At 34.3% G+C, this 13,335-nt stretch overlaps 1 protein-coding gene across 5 annotated transcripts in view; it reads right to left on the reverse strand.

The window, feature by feature from the left end:
• Positions 1-2,462: 2,462 nt before the first annotated feature.
• Spata7 (spermatogenesis associated 7) overlaps positions 2,463-13,335 on the reverse strand; it is a 33,258-nt gene continuing 22,385 nt past the window's right edge. For all 5 annotated transcript variants that reach the window (XM_046440710.2, XM_058577778.1, XM_046440709.2 and 2 more), the window contains exons 7-12: positions 11,965-12,031; positions 11,423-11,538; positions 9,853-9,906; positions 5,611-5,688; positions 3,350-3,407; positions 2,463-3,097 (exon numbers count right to left, since the gene is read on the reverse strand). In XM_046440710.2, the coding sequence (XP_046296666.1) occupies positions 2,501-3,097; positions 3,350-3,407; positions 5,611-5,688; positions 9,853-9,906; positions 11,423-11,538; positions 11,965-12,031 (970 nt within the window). In that variant the 3' untranslated portion in view covers positions 2,463-2,500. The remainder of the gene's footprint in view (positions 3,098-3,349; positions 3,408-5,610; positions 5,689-9,852; positions 9,907-11,422; positions 11,539-11,964; positions 12,032-13,335) is intronic.

Genomic DNA, 13,335 nt, shown 5'->3' on the forward strand with positions numbered 1-13,335 from the left:
TAGACTGCTTTTAAAAGGTCTGAGGAAAGTGGCTTGTTAGGGTGGCATCTTCTATCACCGAACCATGAATCAGTTTAGCACATTGCTTTCCAGCACTACCCGTGCACATGAAGGCTGACTAGGTACTTCTACTTCCAGACATACATTGATTTTAATTTCTATAGACCTGAAGAATTTAAGTTTAAACTTTGGCATGTTAAAGTGAAACCTTTAGCTCTAGTCCAAACTCTTTTAGAACCAAGGCCCAGGATAAAGTAATTCATTTGCAACCATGTAGCTAAAATTTATTCACTTTTGACAAATTATCCTCTTACCCTATAAATGGTGCTCAATGATTTTAAAAATATCTGACTTTTAAAAGTAAGCCTTCTGGGCATGCGTGGGGTGCGGGGTTCGATCCTCAGCACCACATAAAAATAAAAAAATAAAGATGTTGTGTCCACCGAAAACTAAAAAAAAAAATTAAAAAATTCTCTTAAAAAAAGTAAACCTTCTGAAGAAAAATGCTAATTTCAATTTTATACCATTTAAAATGTAAGCACATGAGGAAACTTTCATATAACTTAGAAGTTTGCTGCATTCTCCTTTCTACACTAGGAGTTCGTACCTTGAGTGTAAAGAGAACAAGAAATGGCCGTCCTGTTTCCCTATGACCTTGTCTGGATATAACCTCCCCTTAAGCTCAAGCTACCTTCCCCTCCATGAAAGAATGCAAGGTTAAGGCATGGAATTCCAGAGGTGAGAACTGAGAAGGGCTGCAGCAGGGTGGTGGGGCATCAGACACTGAGGTGGAAATGGGTTGTGCGCTCAGTTAATAACCTGAGTCTGAATCCTGAACACAAGTGGTGGCAGTTGCCTTCCCAGGAGTGGCCCTGATGTCCCTATACCATTGAACATAGACTTTCATATCTCCAGGGTATTGAGATAGGAATTTAGGATAGAGAGATATACTGAGTCTTAAAGGAAACATCCACGAGCCACTGCGATGCAGAAAGCACAGCTGTAAATCTTGGCCCATGCCCTTGTAAAAACGAGGGAAATATACAATTGCAGAAAAAAATTGTGCATCCATCTCCTCTCTTCCCCTAATGCAGCCCTTCTATAAATATTGGACCCCCAGCCCAAGGCAGGGCTTCTCACTCTTGAGATAGACTGCATTCTCTCTTGAATGGTATCTACTTCCTAAATAAACCTGTCTATGGCTTTGGCTTGTGCTGAAATTTTTTTCTGTCCAGTATGCCAAGAACCCTGCTTGGTCCTGAGCTGAATCCTCCCCTCCTCTGGGAACTCCTTGGACCCTTCTCCAGAGAAATCTCTTCTTCCATGACAGTATGTGCTATCGCTTGGGAAATAATGCCATGGCCAAATGATGATGAAAGAATAGGATACTAGTTAAAACACAGGCTACTTAGGGGGTCTATTACTACGTTTCTAGAATACTTGGGTTATGAATATTGTTTCACCTTTTTAACCTTCCAGTGCCTAGGTGCCTAGGCCCCAAACTTTGTACATGACATTCAATGTGCAAGTATATTATTTTATTACTTTTTAAAAATGTTTTAGTTGTTAGTGGAACTTTATTTTTATTTATTTATATGAAGTGCTGAGAATCGAACCCAGTGTTTAACACATGCTAGGCAAGTGCCTTACAACTGAGCCACCATCCCAGCCCTAAGTAAATTATTTTAAATAGTTGAAAAGACATAATTAGAGGTGAATCTCCTGAGAAATGTCTTAATAGAATGGATCCATTTATGAAGTAGAGGTAAGGGGAGGGTGTCAGACAGGTCTGATAGAATGTTGGCACTCATAAGAAAACACTGTTCAGGAGCTGGCAGATACTCTAGCTCACTGACAATCAGAAAGGTTCTTTGAGGGCTGGGGTTGTGGCTCAGCGGTAGAGTGATAGCCTTGCATGTGTGAAACCTGGGTTAGATCCTCAGCACCACATAAAAATAAATAAGTGAAATAAAGGTATTGTGTCCAGCTACAACTAAAAAATGAATATTAAAAAAAAGAAAGGTCCTTTGAGGTGTCTGATATGACAGAAAAGCAAGAAAAAAGAAATCAAAGATACTATAGACAGGGAAAAATATTTTGAAACCCACACCAAATTATAAACCATTTCCCACTGCTTGACAAGACATCTTATGTCTGGGGAAAATATGTTTCTCTTTAAAGCAATTTTAGGAATTGTGGCTGACAAATCCTCAGGTGACCCCAGTCACTCCCAACTTCTGGGGTGTACACCCTTGTATAACTCCCGTACACCTGCTTTAGTTGCTAAATTATGGTAATTCATTATGCAGAATAGAAAGCTAATACAGAAATCTTTTAATATATTTTTTTTATTGGTTGTTCAAAACCTTACAAAGCTCATGACATATCATCTTTCATACATTTGACTCAAGTGGGTTATGAACTCCCATTTTTTACCCCAAAAAGAGAAAAAAGAACAAATATTGGGTTACTGGCATTGAGGAACATTTATTAATGAAGGTCAAACATTCGAAGAGAAGTCTTCAATGCTCATTTCCATGATTTTAAGCACTGATAACTCCTTGTCATGATTACGGTTACCTCTGACACTAGAGAACTGCACAGGCTGGGAACGTGATGTGCTAAGACAACATAATTCATCTGAAGCATCAACCTTTTCAGTGTCACTATCAACCTTTTCAGTGTCACTATCACCTTCAATGACACACACAGAAGTTTCCTGGTTTATTAAATCGTCTGAAATACTTGGATTGTTTTCATCACAACTTGAAGGTTTAAGATTTGTTTCATCATTCACCTGCTGAATTATAACCCCTTCTGAATACTTTGATTTATAGATGGGTAAGAAAAATTCACCCGATAGAGAGAACATCTCTTTTTCATCCTTTGGTGCAGATGATAACATATCTAAAGCCTTTCGGTATTGTTGGTTTTCCTGTTGAATTACTGAAACATTTTCATTTTTTAATTCATTTTGTTCTGAATTCACAGTCCTAAGGAAATTCAACATATTGCCATTCTTTAGCTGTACTGAATTGTCCTCAGATGTGCAGCCCAAATCTATCTTCAGGCTATGCAGCAGATGTCGCATTTTCCCCTAGTATTAAGAAAATAATAACGTAATTATGAGAGTAATCACATCAGTTAAACGAATCAAATTGAATAACTTTTGTCTGTGAGGCTGCTCATCTCAGCAGGGTTAATGCATTCCTTTCCACTGCCCCTGCTTCACCCACCGCTACCCCCTCAAAAAGTGCAAGGGAAAAAATGCTTGTTTTAATGCATTCTTTGACGGTATAAAAATTTCTGTATTAGAATTATTCTAATGAAGTTCTAAGGAAAGACAAACCTCGTCCAGATGCTGTTTATTTTGTTCTATATGTCGCTCAAACAGTCGTTCTAAAAACCTAAAAATGATAAATAAAAATAAATAAAAATGTTAATGTCTTAAAATGAGACAATATAAAATAGCCACATAATACCCAAACTACTGAAAGATAGAAAATATATTTTGGAAAATATTGAAGCTAAAGACTAATCCCTCTCTGTTAACACTGTCAAGTTCTCCAGCTTGGAAGCCAGGAAGCCACTCACTCCCAAAAGCTCTCTCCACCACACATGCAGCATTAGAAGTTTTTCCTTCCCTTTCTTTCACATACACACAAAATCCTAAAGAAAATCCCCTCACAGAGCTATTTTACAATGCTTCCTAAATTATACATGAAAAATTCTGATCGTCAGTCCACATAAAAACTTAAGTTACCACCTACAAGTTCCACAAAGAGCTAGATATTTGTGCTAGACACATAATAATCATGTTTCCTTTAATTCTGACCAATGATAGGAAAAGAACAGCATTGTCAAAATGGTTTTTAAAGATGAGAAAACAATATCACTAAGATGATAGTTTAGGACTCAAGCCATTAGGATGATTTAACCAAGATGTGACAGGCTCCACAGAATTTATTCTTTTGACTACATCATGCTCGTTAATGATAAATTAATGGTTGTTAATGGTTCCTCAAAAAACAACTGATTTATGTTAACATGGAAGTTATGAGCCAACCTTAGAGCTGGTAGTTCTAAATCATCTAATAATGTTTTAAAAGTCCAAGAAACCTATATTTTACTTTTTATAATTACTGTTAACATTTTGGAATATTCATGCTTAGGCATTTTTCTATGCTTGCATATTTCTTTACCAAAACTGGAATAAAACAATAGATACTGTTTAGATACCTACTTTTTTCTGCTCAACTATATATATTTTGAAGATCTTTCTGTACCAATAAATCTACTTTTGCAATTCTGTGCATGTGTATGGTGCTAGGGATGGAACCCTGGGCCTTGCATACACTAGACAAGTGTCCACCACTAAGCCACACTTCCAGGCCTACCACTTTGTTTTTAATTGCTGAACAGAATTCACTCTAATAAATATTCTGCAAATCATTCAACCAAACCTTTACTATTCAACATTTAGGTAGATTCATTTTTGGGGCAATTATTTTAAAATGCTATAATAGTCTTGTCATCTTTAAGAAAAATGTAATTTTTTTTTTTTTTTTTGTGGTGCTGAGGATTGATCCCAGGGCCTTGTGTATGTGAGGCAAGTATTCTACCAACTGAGCTATATCCCCAGCCAGAAAATGTAAAATTTTAAGCATAAATACACATGCTTTTATATGCAAACTTTTGTTTGACATCTTACCCATTTTTAAAATGTACATTTCAGTAGTGTTAAATATATTCACATTGTTTGAAAACAGAGCTCTACAACATTTTCATCTTGCAAATCTGAAACTCTATATCCATTATGCAATATTTTTTTAACGAACTTCTTAAAATGAGAAGTAATTACTGCCAGAAAACTCCGGTCCTTTTGATATAGCTTTTTATTCCAATAATTAAAATGTTGGCTTTGATTTAAAAATATTTGATGTACGGACAGAAGTCATTCACTAGAAATGTCTGCACTTGGCAAATTACAATTATAACTGAGAAAGCATGGAGAATGTGTATTAGGGTCCTCCCCTATGCTACACAATCAAGAAGACCCTAGTGCCAATAAATTTTATATATATATATATATATATATATATATATATATATATATATTTTCAAGCTAGATTCAGGACACTCAATTTCCTTAAGATATGCAAAACCTCATCTGGTTTTGCAAACTTTCCATTTCACTTACAGTATGCAAATCTAGCTTTTAATTTGTTCTCATTTTATCAGATCTAAAAGTAGTAACGGTTGTAATAAGAATGCTTGCTTTTGATTCTCATGACAATTTCAGATTAGTAAAATGGGATTATACAGTTTTGTAAATAAGAAGCAAAAATTTTACCAGTTTGCTATAACCAAGAGATATAATAATACTTAAATGAATAAAATCTTCATTCTTTTTCTATAATTCACCCAAACTGTAGATTTGCCCCAGAGTATGAATTAAACATTCTCTATAACTTGCTATCAATTATAATATCTTCAGAAGCAATATATTTTTTCATTTCTTAATGTATGAAAATAACTAAGAAATTAACACCGTATGAAAAACATTTAATATGCAACTCAGCTGGCATAACACAATTTTAAAAATCTAACCTGTTTGAAAATAAACCAAGTTTCAAAATTTCATCTGTTACATCTTCAATGAAACTCAGATATGACAGTTCTTCATCACTGGGAAGGCAATGCAGAACAGAAAAATCATTGCTTATTTTTTCTGAAAACTACAGGAAACATGGCTATCTAGTCAGAAACAGCTCTTTAATTATAAATGTACTTCCATTAATTATCACTGGAGAGGATATCACTTGAGAGGAATATCATAAAACATATTTTTACTTTCTCAAATTATGAAAGATAAGTGTTTACTAAAAGTGAGAGGATACAGAGGAAATATAATAGAGGAAAATATAACAATAGGAAAAATAAGCAGAATTAAAAAAAAAAAAAAAAAGAGAGAGAGCAACCGAGGGCAAGAGGGCAACGAGATGTGATCTCCACTGGGAGCAAGTGTATCTGAGCAGTATTTGCATTTCCTCTGGCTCCTGACCATGTCCAGCAGCAGAGATGCATCCCTCAAAGCCCTTGTGGGAGGGAAAGGGAAGCTGTCCAGAGAAGAAGGAGCTTTAACTATGAAGTCCTTTTCTGCTCAGAGGAAGCAACTTATATTAAGGTTCGGAAATTTACTAAGAAGAAAAATTTGCTATGTTCTCAAAATGCTTGAGGAGAAAAAAATCTAATAGGCAAATTTGTGAACATCAATGCAACAGTAATTTATAAATACTTAGACACATTTCTTTTTTTTTTTTCTTTTTTATACCTTTATTTTATTTATTTTTATGTGGTGCTGAGGAGAGAACCCAGGGCCTTGCACGTGTGAGGCAAGCACTCTACTGCTGAGCCATAACCCTAGCCCCTTAGACATATTTCTTTATTATACTATCTTATGAGATTAACTATATTTTAGAAGCTATTATAAGGAAGTGATAACACTAATTAGCTGAAATTAGTGAATTAATAGAAACAAATAACAAGTATAAAAATACTCAATAAATAATTACTGAATAAGTATATATAAGGTAAATAATTAATAAGAAAATCAGATAATAGATTAAAATACTGTACCAAAAAGTAACTTTTTAAAGTTGTTTTTAGATATCCATGACAGTAGGGTATATTTTGATATATCATACATACATGGAATGCAACCGTTCCAATTTGTATCCATTCTTGTAGATGTACATGATATGGACTGGCCATGTATTCATATATGAGCATAAGAGAGTTATGTCTGATTCATTCTACTGTCTTTCCTATTCCCATCCTCCCTCCCTTCCCTTGATTCCCCTTTGTCTAATCCAATAAACTTCTTTACTTCTCCCTTGTTGTAGGTTAGCATCAACATATCAGAGAGAACTTTTGGCCTTTGGTTTTCAGGGATTGGCTTATTTCACTTAGCATAATATCTTCCAGTTCCACCTATTTACCAGCAAATGCCATAATTTCATTCTTATTTATGGCTGAGTAATATTATATATAATATTTTCTTTATCCATTCATTTGATGAAGGGAACCTAGGTTGGTTCTGTAGCTTGGTTATTGTCAATTGAGCTGCTATAAACAGTGAGGTGTCTGCATCACTGTAGTATGCTGATTTTAAGTCCTTTGCATATAAACCAAGGAGTGGGACAACTAGGTCAAATGGTGGTTCCACTCCAAGTTTTCTGAGAAATCTCCATACTGCTTTCCAGAGTAGTTGCACCAATTTGCAGTCACACTAGCAATATATGAGTGAACCTTTCCCCCCACATCCTCACCAATATTTATTGTTGCTTGTATTCTTGATAATTGTCATTCTGACTGGAGTGAGAAGAAATCTCAGTGTAGTTTTGGTTCGCTTCTCTCTAATTGCTAGAAATGTTGAACATTTTTCATATATTTTTTGACCATTTGTAGTTCTTCTTCTGTGAGGTGCCTGTTCAGTTCCTTTACCCATTTACTAATTGGGTTATTTGGTTTTTTTGGTGTTAAGTTTTCTTGGTTCTTTGTATATTCTGAAGATTAATGCTCTGAGGTGCAGGTGGTAAAGATTTTCTTCCATTCTGTAGGTCTCTATTCATGCTCTTGATTGTTTCCTTTGCTGTGAAGAAGCTTTTTAGTTTCATGCCTTCCCATTTATTGATTCTTGATTTTACTTCTTGTGCTTTGGTAGTCTTATTGAGGAAGAGTTAGACCTACTTTTCTTCTAGTAGGCACAGGGTCTCTGGTCTAATGCCTATGTCCTTGATCCGCTTTGTGTTGAGTTTTGTGTGGGTGAGATAGGGGTTTAATTTCATTTTGCTACATATGGATTCCCAGTTTTCCCAGCACCATTTGTTGAAGAAGCTATCTTTTTTCCAATGTAGGTTTTTGGCACCTTTGTCTAGTATGAGATAACTGTATTTATGTGGGTTTGTCTCTGTCTTCTATTCTGTACCACTGGTCTGCATATTCGTTTTGGTGCCAATACCATGCTGTTTTTGTTACTATGGCTCTGTAGTATAATTTTTTCTTTTTCTTTTTTTTTTCTTTTTAGTTGTAGGTGGACACAATACCTTTATTTTATTTATTTATCTTCTTATGTGGTGCTGAAGATTGAACCCAGTGCTTCACACATGCTAGGCAAGTCCTTTACCACTGAGCCACAACCCTAGCCCTCTGTAGTATAATACACAATCTATTATACTATTGTGATATGTTCTGCTTCGTTTTTCTTGCTAAGGATTTCTTTGGCTATTCTGGGTCTCCTTATTGTTCCAAATGAATTTCATGATTGCATTTTCTATTTCTATGAAGAATGCCATTGGAATTTTAATAGGAATTGCATTAAATCTGTATAACAGTTTTGGTAGTATAGCCATTTTGACAATGTTAATTCTGTCTATCCAAGAGCATGGGAAATCTTTCCATCCTCTAAGATCTTATTCAATTTCTTTCTTTAGTGTTCTGTAGTTTTCATTGTAGAGGTCTTTCACTTCTTTTGTTAGATAGATTATTTTGGGTTTCTTAGCAACTAAGTGACATCAATGTTTATATTTTTTGAGGAATATTTTTCAGCTGACTTATCATTGGTGTATAGGAAAACAATTGATCCCAATTGTATGGGTGTTAATTTTATATACTGCTACTGTTCTGAATTCATTCATGAGTTTAAGAAGCTCTCTGGGAGAACTTTTTTTTTTTTGATGAGGTCTATGTTGTCCAGTCTGGTCTCAAAGTCCTAGGCTCAAGAGATTCTCCTGCCTCAGCCTCCTTAATTTGGGATTACTAGCACATTCCACAGTACCAGGCTCATTTTAAAACTGAATCACAGGGTTTTACTTGCTTAAAAGCAGCCAAGTTTTGGAATAAATAGATTATTTTCCTTTAAAAATGTAACTTAACAACATTAAAAACTACAATTATAATATCTGCAAAGAACTGATGTAGTTAGAAATCTCTATGAATAGCATCCTGAAGGGCTGGGGATGTGGCTCAAGCGGTAGTGCGCTCGTCTGGCATGTGTGCGGCCCGGGTTCGATCCTCAGCACCACATACAAAGATGTTGTGTACGCCGAAAACTAAAAAATAAATATTAAAATTCTCTCTCTCTCTCTCTTAAAAGAAAATAGCATCCTGAACTACTAAAAATATGTATTTCTTGAAAACTCTTATTATTTTAATTTACAAAATAAACAATAATTATAAGTACCACTTATTTAAAAAAATATGGTAGCTATTATTAACTTAAGGAAAATTTTCTTTTTTTAAAAAAATATTTTATTAGTTGGACACAAAACCTTCATTTTATTTCTTTATTTTTATGTGGTGTTGAGGATCGAACACAGGGCCCCGCATGTGCAAGGTGAGTGCTCCACCACTGAGCCACAACCCCAGCCCCAAGGAAAACTTTCTACTGGAGATAATGAAATGAAAGTTATTTCAGAAATTCTAGTGATTTTCTTAAATTTAGCTGGTATTATAAGAATGGTGATCTAAAACAGGTGGTAAGAGAGATTAGTGTTCAATCCTGATTTATTTTATAATGGCTTCTGTGATTCTTAATTTCTTTTTTGGAACCAAAGACAGAACCCAAGAGCATTCTTCTATTGAGTTACATTCCCAAAACCCTTTGAAAAATTTTGAGACAGGATCTTGCTAAATTACCCAGGTGGCCTCAAAACTTTTAATCCTCCTGCCTCAGCTTCCAAAGTAGCTTAGATTACAGGCATGCACCATAGGATGGGGAGGAGCGGGCAGTTTGTGATTCTTAATTCTTGATTCCAACTAAGCAAAATGAAGAGGTTAAAAATATCTTACTTGGAGTAGGTTTTATTTTCTGAAGGAAGTTTCATGGTATACTGACACGCTGTCCTAGAAAGAAAAAGTTAAAATATTTTAGCAAAACATTTTGGTGGGCATACAATAAGTATTCCTATGTTCTGGAATTTTTAAAGCATTTTCGTATCCATGATTTAATTTAATCTTTCCTAAAAAAAAACCTAGTTGTTTAGGGATTATTTTCCCCATGTACTAACAAATTCACCAAGGACCAAAAAGGCTAAGTAACTTGCCAAAGTTAATGTTAGCTAGTGGTATACACAGATTTTTAAACTGACAATCTCGTTATAAATTCAATATCCTTTTAAAAACTACACTATGGCAATTCCCTTATACAATGACAATTTGATTAAGGTTAACGATAAGTAATGCTGAAAACATTTTCCTATGGAAATTTTTATTAAGCTAGTCATAATAAACTGTCATTATTCAGTTATATTATCATTAATTAATTTCAAGGTCCTAAAATTCAGGCATACTCAATTATAATACTTTACTTCTTTTATATATAAACTATATTACTTCTTTTATATAAAAACTATTAGAAAAGATACATATTTCTTTGTTTCAATCATTCTTTATATTCAATTCAGACTAGCTCAAGAGCACCTTATAAATATTAAGTTATGTGTGCTGAAGCACTAGGAATTTCAAGGACAGAGAGGTTAACAGTGAACCCCCCCCTGTGGCCTCAGCAGGTGAGATCTTCCTAGCAAACACCTGAGTTTGAGAAGCGGGGCCCTGAGGGGATGGCGTGTACTTTCTTTCTGCTCTGGTACATATCACTCATTTTTTTAAGAAAAATATTTATTTATTTAGTTGTAGCTGGACACAATACCTCTATTCTATCTATTTTTATGTGGTACTGAGGATCAAACCCAGGGCCTTGCATGTGCTAGGCAAGTGCTCCAATGCAGAGCCACAACCCCAACCCCATATCACTCATTCTTGCCTTTTAAAATCTTCACTCTTTCCTTTATTCTACCCACTTCATTTCATATCCAATCTTGGACACTGGAAATGCAGTTGATAACTGAAACTGGTTACCAAAGGTTCCCTACACCTGCTTCCTATAATTTTTGTTTAGGTTTAGTTTTCCGCAATTACTAAACATGATCAGTATTTCCTTAAGAGTGCCTCCACATAGCAGGGACAGATGAAGCAGTAGCATATAGGGCTATTCAAAATCATCAATTATGACTCCTCAAATGGTCAGGTTCTTCAGTCTTACTGATGCCATGTAAATTGGTTAACACCAGTTGTCAGGAAACTGTCTTGGGGAAAATCCTTTTTTATATGAATACAGATAACAAATAATATACTAGTGTCCTTTATTCCTTTATTAATACACAAACAAAATCAGTTCATTAAAACCTTTATTTAGCACCTAACTTTGTAAAACTTCTTTAGTGAAACTACTTCTGCTACTTAATCTTATAAGAGATTAAAGCATATAACTATAGTACTTATGTTGTAAATACTACATGTCTGTTATACAGAAAAATAATTAGATGAAGACAGCAAAAATAATTTTCCTGTAAATGGTTACCTTTGTGAAGAAGGCTGCAGAGTACCATCTTTAACAGTGTGCCACCTTAAGTCATTCCCTTGTAAAAGTAAAGGGGTCGTTTCTTCTTTGGTGCTATACGTCATGTAATTAGATGCCTGGGAATGTAATAAAAAGAATAAATAATTTGCTCCAAAGGTGCATTATGAAAGTAGAAATAAAATACAGCAAATTTCAAGGAAAATGAACTGAAATATCCAGTAAAAGTAAAAGCACTATAACTTTTGTAGTCCAAGTCTGCATTTTTTAAAACAATACTTCAGTGATTTTATTCATCCGTCTGTCTATGCAGTCAGACAACCAACCATCGTATGCTAATAACAAATGTTTTCCTTGATTCGGCAGGACCAATCTGGCCATTCAGAGGGGACTGTAAATAGGCACACCTTTTACTTTTTGGCTATATTTTATACAACAAGTGCCACCAAGAGACTATTCGTCATATTCCAAATAGTTATATATTGAGAGATTAAAGCATCTGCAATTCAAATGTGGCAACGCAAAAAAGATCTTATATTTATTACCTGCTTTGTGTTGACTTTTGAATCTGTCAAGTTCTTAGTCTCAATTATATCAAAATCAGAATTAAAGCTGTAATATTTAAAAAGAAATGATTATTATTCTTTTAAAGTATAAGCACTATAAAAGGCTTTTCTGTCTATAAAAAAAATAAACATAAGAGAACGAGATCCATTTACCTACTCTTATAAAATGTGTAATTTCTAATTATATAATCAGAAAATAGATATAGGGCTTGGAGTACATGTGCACCCCCAAACTCCACTACTTTTTTGAATAGTAGCTAGATTTCAGCCAAATATACAGAACAATCACAAGGGGACTATTATCCATATAACATTCATAAACATAATCATAAAAGGACACAATACACTTGTTTTCCTCAGTTCTCCCCTGCTTGGCAAGTTCTATCAGAGATTCAATTTCTTAATTTTTATTTAATATATGTAGATCATCTGATATTACTGCACCTCCTATGTATATGATAAATAGATAACTGAATAAATATCTATATGAAAGAGTACTAGTCAGCTTTTTATTTTCTAAAACAACTAAATACTAGTATCAAACTGTTTATGTAATATTATAAAATTTGTTTCTTTAATCATTTGGCAAATTTTTAATGAATATTTATCAGGCATTACTGTATGTAAAACCATTACTGAGGCAAATCATACTTAATTTCCAGACATTATACCAATTGCCTAAATTATCCTGGGCTGTTGTTGCTGCATAAGATTGAGTATCTGCACAGGGATAGCTGCATGAAGGGTTGCTTTTACATCCTCTCCTAGCCATTGTTTTGCCTCTTTTAACAGGAATCAATATGCATATTTACACAAATGCTGTCTGATGACATACTTTAAGGATTTTCTGAAAGTATAATTAAAAGCATACAAAAGTTCTAGAACTGTTTGAATAATAAATTAAATTTTGTAACATTCATATTTATAAAGAACTCGACAAGATTAACAGCTTTCTTTCTTTTTTTTAAAAACAATTCCTCTGATAGATCTAATGAGATATAGAAGAGTCAGGGCTGGGGTTGTAGCTCAGTGGTAGAGCACCTGCCTGGCACATGTGAGGCCCTGGGTTTGATCCTCAGCACCACATAAAAATAAATAAATGCGGGTTGGGGATATACCTCAATTGGTAGAGTGCTTGCCTCTCATGCTCAAAGCTCTGGGTTTAATCCCCAGTACCACCAAAAATAAATAAATAAAGAAACAAACAAACAAAAATAATAAATAAATAAATAAATAAAAGTGTTCTGTCCATCTACAATTAAAAAAATATTAAAAAAAAGAAAAAATAGGGAAGAGTCACATTAATTTCATTACAATCAAAATGGTCTCACCAGACCTTCAGTCTGGCAC

The sequence above is a fragment of the Marmota monax genome, unplaced genomic scaffold (assembly GCF_021218885.2).
Source record: "Marmota monax isolate L192 unplaced genomic scaffold, Marmota_monax_Labrador192_F-V1.1 WCK01_AAM20220418_F8-fsc00017, whole genome shotgun sequence".
Classification (NCBI taxonomy): Eukaryota; Metazoa; Chordata; class Mammalia; order Rodentia; family Sciuridae; genus Marmota; species Marmota monax.